Here is a 10,818-nt window from a genome sequence, read left to right as displayed (position 1 = left end):
AGAGTGGGCTATTATAAGGCGAAACAGACGATTCAACAATACCATGTGTTGAGGAACCAATTGTCATTTGACTCGCATTGCTATACGCAGCAAAGCAAAGACTCATGAATGATCTTGCACATCTCACAATGCTTTTGTTTTTGTATTTTCTCTTAAGTTTTCTAGAATATACTGGCGTCAGTCTGGTATGCTCTGTCTCTGTCACTCTTTATAAACCTATATGACCTACGTAGTTGCGTAAGAATTGAAAATTTAGTAATAAGCAAGCAAACGAACGATCAAGACGTGTTCTGGCAGTGGCAGACACAGTTCAGTGAAGTTTAAGTATAAATAAAGTTAAGTTCTTATGAGATATTAAACACAGTGGTTTATTGTTCATCATAATTTGGTCCTTCGAGCCGGATAGTTGGGCATTGTTTGTTTGTTACTCATTGCTTAATAATTTGTTGCAACGTGGTTGCAATTAATTGTTAACCTCAAAGTTAGTAGTCGATAGTTCTGGCCTACTATCGAATAGACAATCGCGTGCTTATTGGAAAAAGCGCGGACAAACGGTGGCGCCACTGGCCTATCGGTATCTGTTATCGATATAATCGACGAGATCGTGAGGGAACACATCTCTGAAAAAAGACGCGTCTTGAAATTTTTGGTCCACACAAGCAGTGGAGATTTCTTGGTATTTCATCATGGAGGAAATGAAAACATTCATAAAGGCCAGAGGAAGATTGAAGACAACCATTACCCGCATATATGGATATGCAGAGAATCCTGCACAGGATGCCGACGTCTTCGCAATTGACACCAAATTGGAAACTTTGTCCAATGCGTGGAACGAGTTCGTGAAGTCTGGCGACGAATTGGCCAAATACGACAAACTAGAGGGTTATGTGGACCCTACCGAAGACTTCGGGATATACGAGGAGAAATATGAAATAGCAAATGCCCGCCTTAAGGCTTTACGAGCTGCCTTGGCTCCGTCTGGCAAGTTGGAAGAAATCGGCGCGGCTGGTAACGATGGTTCGCTCTTCCAAGGAATTCTGCAACAAATGCAGAATCAACAGCAACAACTACAACTCCAGATGCAGAGTCAAATGGAACACCAGCAGCGTCAAATGGAACTCCAGATGCAGAGTCAACACCAGCGACGGCAAATGGAGCAGCAGCAACTATTGGTTGAGAGATTGCTCTCGCCACAGCAATCTTCGTCTTCGTCAGGCTCACAGTCGGTTGCAACAGCGGCACCAAGAGATTGTGAGTTACCGAAAATCAACATCAAGCCCTTCGGTGGAGATTACAAGGAATGGCATGCCTTTAAAGACCTGTTTGAGAGTACCATTCACGGAAAGACAACTTTAACGAATATCCAAAAGTTTCATCACCTTAAGTCATGCGTCATAGGAGAAGCAGCGATACTCATCCAGCATCTGCCCGTAGTGGATGCAAATTACGTCACTGCATGGAAATCATTGAGTGATCGATATGAAAAGCCCCGTTACTTGGTGAATTTACTGATGGACACATTCACCGCATTGCCAAAAGCTGTTGGGCAAAACTCATCATCGCTACGCGCTCTGACTTGCGGAGCCAGTGATGTTATTCGGGCTTTAGACGCTTCTGGACAAACGGGCCGTGACTGTTGGCTCATATACTTGCTCATCAACAAGGTTGATGAGGCTACCCGACGTGAATGGATCGACAAAAGCCAAGATATCGAAAATCCTACCATTGAAGAGTTGCTCAAGTTTTTGGACTCACGATGCGATCGCCTTGAGCTCAGTCAAGTTATCGATCATGTAGCGAGCAAACCGAGGAATGAAAAAGGAAAAAGGCAAGCACGCACCATGCTTGCCATTACAGGTAATTGTATGAAATGTCATAGTACTGAGCACATACTGTCGGCTTGTCCTCAATTCCAGAGCTTGACTGTCAAGCAACGTTACACCTTTTCGAAGGAGAAACATATGTGTTTTAATTGTTTGAGAACTGGACATGGAGTAAGCGCTTGTGGCTCGAAGTCTTCTTGCAAGTATTGCAAGCGCCGCCATCATTCTATGCTGCATTCTGAAGGCCATTCTACACAGCAAAATAGCTCAGAGCAGCACCAAGGCAACTCAGGCCAGGTTTCTGAGGAGTCACCAGCGGCATCAGCGATAGCAATGATGAATGTTACCAGACCCAGTAAGCCAAATGGCTAACGAAGAAGCACTCTACCTACTGCATTGGTACACGTCCGAAATTCTCAAGGAGCCTTGCTGACGTGCCGTATTTTATTGGATAGCGCCTCAGACTTGTCATTCATTTCGGAACGGTGCGTACAGACGTTGGGGCTTGCACATTCGCCATTTCGAGTTGCCACATCGGGCATCTCAGACGTCAAGGCGGGAATAACAAGAGGTTTCTGCTCTCTCCAGATGATGTCTCGTGTGTCGAGTCATTGCATCGATATTAAAGCTCACATTTTAGGAAAGATCACCTCACCATTGGCACGTGAAAACATTGATGCTTCATCACTGTCGGTATTTAAGGGATACCAAATGGCTGACCCTGACTTCAGAACTAACGCCTCAATCGACATTTTGCTGGGCAATGATTGCATTTGGTTAGTTCTCACCGGGGAGAAGTTATGCGATGGTCAAGGGCACCCTATTGCAGTTAACACCATATTTGGATGGGTAATCACATCGGTATACACTTCAAGATTGCAAACATCATCTACGTCATTGCTGACTACGGTTAATATAGATGGACTACTGCAAAGATTTTGGGAACTAGAGGAAGTTCCATCACACACAACTGTAAACAAAGAGGATGAAAAGGTCGAAACGCACTTCCGGCGTACCCACAACCGCAACTCGAATGGAAGATACATAGTCGATTTGCCCTTCAAGGAACAAAACCCACAATTTGCGGTTACATTTCAAGGAGCGAGATCGCGCTTTCTCGCAGTCGAGCGTCGTCTTATGAAGGACTCCAGCTTGAAGTTAAAATATACTCAGTTTATGAGAGAGTATATCCAGCTGGGTCACATGAAGGAAGTAGCGTCAGACGAAGACACAAGCGTATGTAAGAAGTCATTCTATTTGCCACACCATCCAGTCATAGGCGCCAAGCTGCGGGTGGTGTTCGATGGATCATTTCAAGATCGGGATGGACGATCTCTTAACGACGCACTTCACATTGGCCCATGTATAAAACGCAACCTCTTCAACGTTTGTCTGCATTTTTCGAATGCACAGATTCGTATTTTCTGCGGACATCGTCAAAATGTTCAGACAGATTTTAGTGGCCCCTGAACATCAGAATTTTCAACGAATCCTTTGGAGAGAAGACCCTGAGGAACCATTGAAGCATTACAAGTTGACCACAGTCACCTATGGCACGGCATGTGCACCGTTTCTGGCAGTTAGAGTGCTGGAACAACTGGCAACTGATCACGAATACGAGTTTCCAAGGGCGGCTAGGATACTTTTGGATGATTTCTACGTCGATGACGTACTGACAGGAGCCATGAACGAACAAGAACTGCTCGACATTAAGGAAGAGCTGATACTCCTTATGTCACGGGCACAATTGGAGCTAAGCAAATGGGTCTCGAATAGTAAACAAATTGCCAGCAACGAGGGAAATGAAATCAATTTCTCAAAGATGGCAGCAAAGGTGCTTGGGCTGCATTGGCGTCCTGGAGAAGACGTCCTAACATATAAGGTTTCATTATCGGAACATATGACTTGTACGAAGCGACAAGTGCTATCTGACACGGCACGCATCTTTGACCCACTCGGCATTTTGGCGCCAGTGGTGATCAAGTTTAAAATTCTTCTCCAAGAATTATGGCTGCTTAATCTGGATTGGGACTCGGAACTGCCAACGAAGCAAGCGCACTTATGGCAAACATTCAGAAAGGACATTTTCACGTTAAGGAACTTGAAGATACCACGATTTGTAGACAATCAACCCGATGACATCGAACTCCATGGATTTTCAGATGCTTCGTTAAAGGCTTACTTTGCTGTCATTTACAACCGTGTGACACACCTAGATGGAAGCATCGGAGTGGCACTCATTGCAGCTAAAACAAGAGTTTCACCATTAAAGCAGAAGTCGTTGCCACGGTTGGAACTTTGCGGAGCTCTACTATTAGCTCGTTTATTCCAAGCAGTAAGGTCTGGTCTGCGCCAGAAGGATGTTAAGATACACGCTTGGACTGATTCTACAATCGTTTTGTCATGGCTTTCGCATCAACCCTGTAAACTTAAAACATTTGTTGCCAACCGAACGGCAGAAATACTAGAGACCATACCACGTAGCGCTTGGAGACACGTCAGCACTAAAGAGAATCCTGCGGATTGTGCATCACGAGGCATGCTAGCGAGTGACTTAATTAACTTTGATCTATGGTGGAAGGGACCATCTTGGCTGCACGACTGTACACTATACTCAGAGACAATGAATAGACCACCAACTTGCTGCTCAATTCTCAAGCCAGCAGCAGAACTTGAGTTCAAAGCCAAAATCTTGACAACCATTTCCAAGGATATTGGGGATTCCCCTTTTGAGGTACTACTCGGAAGGACATCATCTTGGATCAGACTGGTTCGAGTGGTCGCATATGTATTCCGCTTCGTTCATCGAATCAAATCAAGCAAGTCTAAATATACAGGACCTCTAAAGTTCGATGAAGTTACCAGAGCAAGGAAGTTTTGCCTATGACAGGCACAAAATCAATTCAATGACGATAGACAGCTGCTTTTGAGGAAGCAATCGGTGGAGCGACGATCAATTTTAAGCAAACTATCTCCCTTCGTTGACGAAGACGGAATTGTACGTGTGGGTGGACGTTTGGAAAGGTCGCAATTGCCTGCAGATGCCAAGCATCCAGTAGTTTTGCCGAAACAACATCGCCTTGTGGAATTGCTGCTGAAACATGAGCATAAGGTCAATCTTCATCCAGGAGTTTCCGCAATGTTTGTGATAATTTGCCAGAAATATTGGATCATTGGCGCACGAAACCTTATTCGACGTATCACACATGAGTGTTTAAACTGTTTTAGACAGCGCCATCACACAGCAAATCAGTTAATGGCCAATTTACCGGCTGTTCGAGTGCGACAAGCCTTTCCATTTGAGCATACTGGATGCGATTATGCTGGACCTATCTTGTTGAAGGTTCACAAGGGACGAAACCCCAGGAAGGAAAAGGGCTACATTTGCCTGTTTGTATGTATGGTTACTTCAGCTCTTCATCTGGAGCTGGCCACTGATCTCAGCACCGACACATTCTTGGCGGCATTAAAACGTTTAATGGCTCGTCGTGGGAAGTGCTCCCAAATGTATAGCGATAACGGGCGCAACTTTGTTGGTGCAAAACGTGCACTAGACGAAATGGTACAGCTTCTCGCTTCACGCGAGCACAATGATGTCGTTTCAAAAGCCCTTGCGGATCAAGGCATCAAATGGAATTTTATTCCTCCATATTCACCACACTGGGGCGGTAAGTGGGAGTCGGCAGTACGCTCGGTTAAGCTGCATTTGCGACGTGTAATAGGAAACAACGTCCTCACCTTTGAGCAGATGCACACACTGCTCTCGCAAATAGAATCTGTCGTTAATTCGCGACCATTGTGCACAGCATCGGATACTGAAATTGCCTACCTGTCACCGGCACATTTCTTAATTGGCAGAACATATACAGCAGTTCCTGAAGACGGCTATTTGCAGATTCCGACCAATCGATTGAGCTACTGGCAGCATGTTCAAGCAATGCTTCAAGGATTTTGGAAGCGTTGGCATCAAGAATACTTGACATCGCTACAACAGCGCCCGAAATGGACCACCAAGTTACCAAACATTGCGATCGGTAAACTTGTACTCATCAAGGACTCTAACGCGCCTCCATCGGCATGGCTCTTAGGACGGGTAACTCAGCGGTTCAGGTTCTTACCAAATCAGGAGCAGTCACTCGCCCTATCACAAAGATTGCAGCCCTACCGGGTTCAGAAACGGAGTTTCAGGGGGGGGCGGGATGTTGAGGAACCAATTGTCATTTGACTCCCATTGCTATACGCAGCAAAGCAAAGACTTATGAATGATCTTGCACATCTCACAATGCTTTTGTTTTTGTATTTTCTCTTAAGTTTTCTAGAATATACTGGCGTCAGTCTGGTATGCTCTGTCTCTGTCACTCTTTATAAACCTATATGACCTACGTAGTTGCGTAAGAATTGAAAATTTAGTAATAAGCAAGCAAACGAACGATCAAGACGTGTTCTGGCAGTGGCAGACACAGTTCAGTGAAGTTTAAGTATAAATAAAGTTAAGTTCTTATGAGATATTAAACACAGTGGTTTATTGTTCATCACCATGTACAATTATCTTTCCAACTTGTCGCTGGATCTCGTCTATTTGGCTATGCCGACTCCGGTAATTTTTCACATATACCGGTTCATCATCCTTAATTTTTGTTTATAAAAATTATTTGTTGTGATTGGTTCGGTTTCAAGTGCAAACACATCACTATACTGGCTGCATTACTTTTCAAGTTCGTCTTTAAATAGTATTGGGAAATTTTTCTACAATTTATGAATTACAGATTCTTTTCTTATATCTTTTGTATTTTGAACTATATCGTAGTTCGAAAGTGATTCAAATTTTATATTATTAGGGCCTACTACTTGGAATTTATCTGTGGTATTTAAGAATCGGACAAAAGTACTTTGGGCTGTTGCAATAGTGTTTGCAACATAAACGCCCGGATTAATTTCCTGATTCGGACTTAAAATGTTATCTTCTGCTGAAGATAGTTCTATTTTGCGTACCACTTGGGATCTTGCTGGTAGAAGTGTTGAGTTATTACCAGAACTGAATGTTATTGGAACATAAATTGGGTACGTTAAATTTCGTGGTCTAAGTATAAACCAATCTTATGAATTACTGCAATCTAATTTGCAATTAAAAGTTTTTATGAAATCTTATCTTATTATTCCATCGCATGGGATTGCGAAATCTGGATGAAGCAGATGAAATTCGTATGGAATGATATATTTATCTGTCTGCAATTCAATTGAGACTAGGCCTTTGGAGTTTATTACTTCTTCTCCTATGCCTCGAATGTCTATAGTTTTATTTACTTGGATGTCATGAAATACATCAGAATTTTCTTTTATTACTGAAATGTCTGTACCGATATCAATTAAGAATGTTATTTTCTTATTTGTTTTAACATTCTTAAATGATACGAAATTATTAAGACTTAGTGTTTAAACATAATACAACTGTACTTTTGTCACAAACAACTAATCTACCATATGACTAGAATTACAATCAGCCACACACATTGTAGAAAAACCCTTGAAATTCTGAACTAACCCAAAAGATCACAACGACAGGATGTCAAGTGGCCGACGCCGTGTCCAAAATAATAATAATTTTCAGCCCCCGAAAGGTAGCAAAATAAAATAACTCTTATTTTCCCCCACCAGTGGTAAGAGACAGAGAATAATATTAAAGCGAAATATTGCTTTAAAAAAAAGTGATTGCGACCGAGTTAAATAAAGGCAGTTTATATCGAAAGTAAAAAAAAAGAAATATATATATATAAAATGCAAATCAGTGTATATACACTACATATGTATATGTATGTATACACAAAAATAGTTGCAAGTAACGACACAGTTGCAAAGAAGCAGCAAGGCAACAAGAAAGTTTCGAAGACGAAGAAGGCGACCGGAGGCGAGAAGGAGTAAGGAGAAAGACGAATCATCACCAAGCTATCGGCGAACACTACCCATTTGTGGACAAGCAGCAGCGAACAGGATCATCAGATAAGATATAAATTAAAATAGTCATAAGTACTTACATCAACCTACATATTTTATTATTGTCATTATATAATTATTTCGATATCCAAATATACACATAAGTTAAAATGTTCACAAATAAGGCTGCAAAAGTGTTAGAGAAGCAGGCAGAGTTACATACCAGGTTAAGGCAGTTAGAAGCACTAGATCCTAGAAACATAACTAGCAAAGTTTTAGAGGATGTAAAAGAGATAAGGAATCAATCGATACTTAATCACAAAAAATTGCTCCAGTATGCTCCAGATTTCGATCATGATTATTTCAGAAATAATATAAATGAAGAAGTGTTTACGAGAGTTGCCAAAGTTATAGCCACAGGAGTGTCAGAAAAACCAGGCACTAGTAAGCCGGTGTGCGTTGAGGCAGGAGAGCACATTACAGAAATGATTGAAGATAGCAAAGTAGAGTCGCGCGGGGATGCGACCTCTAGTAATGAGAACGCTAATGTTAACCAGGAGATATTTTTGGATAGAGCCCAACAGCTCTAGGAATATTTGGATAGAGTAGTCAAAGATTTACGCACGTTAGACATTTCAACAGGTAATGAGACATGCATAGTATATGTTAATAAGATCAATTATTTATGGGAGAAAGTTCAGGCGTGCCAGGTACTGACAAATAATGCAAGATTTAAGAATACTATGGATGATTTAGAATTCGATGTCCAGAATTCACTATCAGTGTTAGAAGTGAAAATGAACAATAGGGAAAATTGTAAGAGTGAGAACATTCTCACATAATCGTGAGAGGCGAACTACCGGTGTTGCCAAAGATTCAGGTACCCACATTTTCTGGAGAGGCTAGAGAATGGAACCTGTTTGTCGAATTATTTACGGAATTGATTGAAAAAAGAGAAGATTTAAGTATTGTTCTTAAATTTATTTTTTAAAATCCGCATTAAAAGGCGAAGCAAGGAGCATGGTAGCTCATTTATTGTCAGGTTCAGCTGACAAATATGGTGCCGCTTGGGAACTGTTAACCAAGCGGTATGAAAATAATCGGAGGGTATTTTCAGAGCAAATAAATCGGATCGTTGATTTACCGATGATCAACAATGACTCCGCAAAGAGTGTAAAAGGAGTGATTGTCATAATTAATGAGTCAATACACTTAATTAAAATTAAAGCAAATTTGTCCGATGAAGTTGACGTAATACTCGCTCAAGACATACTTCGGAAATTTGACAGAGAGACTCTACAATTGTATGAGAGTCAGATTAGAAAAACAAGGCAGATACAATTGCTGTCTAATGTCATGGATAGTGATGGCAGAATTAATCATATGATACACAATAATCGATTATTTTGTTTCAATTTGCGATTAAATATAATCGATTAATGACATTTAATTAATCTATTCAATAATCGATTATTCGATCAAATAATCGCTTAGGTGAGTGAATTTCAGCGCGAATTTTACAAGCCAAGCTCATACAGCAAACTATTTCATTACGAATTCAAGGCGAAAGAAATAGCGCCGACGCAAAGTAAAGTGTGGAAGTACTACAACAAAGTCAATAACAAAGAAGTGAAATGCAATTTGTGTGTGAAGCAAATAAAATACTGCCAAAATACAACAATAATGTTGCAGCATTTAAAACTGAAACCCGCCAAAGAGTTTGCGCACCTCAAGGTTAGTATTTCAGCTTTTATTTATAATAAACATAAATATTTTAATTTGATTATTTCTAGACACCGATCACACGTATTGAAGATACTGGAGATAAAGAGGAGGTGGTTGCGTCTACGTCAACAGCGCAAGATCCAAAGCCTGTGCAAACGCAACCAAAAATCCAAACAACATTTGCAAATGTAAATAGCTTTGCATTAGGGGGCTTTAAGCACGACGAAATAACTAAGATTATAATGGAATTTATTGTCACTGATAATTATCCATTTTCTATGGTTGAAGGTAATAATGAATTGAATATCATAAGTTATGATTCATAACTATTATTGTAAATTTAGTAATACTAAATTTAATTTTAGGATCAGGATTTTTAAAAATGATGAAAAAGATTTTTCCCCTCTATAAAGTTCCTGTACGCAACATCATTAAATCAGAAATAATTAAAATGTATGACTTAGAGGTTGCCAAGTTTAAAAAAATGGTGGGTGAAATGTCAGGATTGTCATTAACCACAGTCATATGGACTGATAAAAATTAAACCAGTGTAATTGGAATTACTCTACATGGCTTATTTAAAAATAATCAAATCAGTGCCACAGTTGGAGTTTTTAAATTACCAGAAGCCCACACCGCAGATCACATCTCTAACGTGTTCATGGATTCGTTGGAGAGCTTTTCCATTGGAAAAGACCAAATTACGGCATGGTAACAGATAATGATGCAAATATTGTTAAATCAATGCATGACAGCTTTGGAAGATCGCGCCACATCCCTTGCTTCGCGCACACTTTAAACTTAGTGTGTGTGAACGCACTGGAGTTTCCACAAGCAGCGGAGGTGATTGCCAAGTGCCGGAGTATTGTAGTTTGGTTCAAACGCAGTACAAAAATCGAAGGAGAATTTGCTAAAGCTACAATAATCTGCTGGCGTCCCAGAAGGAAAAGCATTAAAAGTAATTTTAGATGTCAAAACTAGATGGAACTCGACATTTTATATGCTGGAGCGTTTTTTAAAATTAATACACTACATTGGCCAAGTAGTATTAAACTTTGCGGAATCTCCAGAAATGATTTCAACCAAGGAAAAAAACGAAATAGTTGAAATGATTTCATTGCTTAAGCCAGTAGAGGCTATGATTACTCAAATAAGTAGTGAAAAATATGCTACATTGAGCCTGGTCATACCGATTGTACATTGTGGACGCCAACAAATAATGAAGGTGATCTGCAATACAACCACTGGCAATAAACTGAAAACAAATTTACTGGTTCAATTTGTTCGTCGTTTTGGAGCAATGGAACAGTCGTTTTTGTTGGCTGCATCAACTTTGTTA

The 10,818-nt window shown here is 40.6% G+C and overlaps 2 protein-coding genes across 2 annotated transcripts; both read left to right on the top strand.

Moving 5' to 3' along the window:
* The first annotated feature begins 686 nt into the window (after positions 1-686).
* LOC137572182 (uncharacterized) lies at positions 687-2,195 on the top strand. The gene has a single exon (XM_068283948.1). The coding sequence runs from the start codon at positions 687-689 to the stop codon at positions 2,193-2,195; it is 1,509 nt and encodes a 502-aa protein (XP_068140049.1).
* Positions 2,196-2,414: 219 nt separating this feature from the next.
* Positions 2,415-8,344, top strand: LOC137572181 (uncharacterized). The gene is made up of 5 exons (XM_068283947.1): positions 2,415-3,209; positions 3,301-4,112; positions 4,740-4,964; positions 5,052-5,916; positions 8,090-8,344. The coding sequence occupies exons 1-5, from the start codon at positions 2,415-2,417 to the stop codon at positions 8,342-8,344; spliced, it is 2,952 nt and encodes a 983-aa protein (XP_068140048.1).
* Positions 8,345-10,818: the final 2,474 nt, after the last annotated feature.

This window comes from Drosophila tropicalis, unplaced genomic scaffold, assembly GCF_018151085.1.
Source record: "Drosophila tropicalis isolate 14030-0801.00 unplaced genomic scaffold, ASM1815108v1 contig_258, whole genome shotgun sequence".
Taxonomy (NCBI): Eukaryota; Metazoa; Arthropoda; class Insecta; order Diptera; family Drosophilidae; genus Drosophila; species Drosophila tropicalis.
Note: the sequence above shows the minus strand (reverse complement) of the source record. Positions and strands in the feature narration are given on the sequence as shown.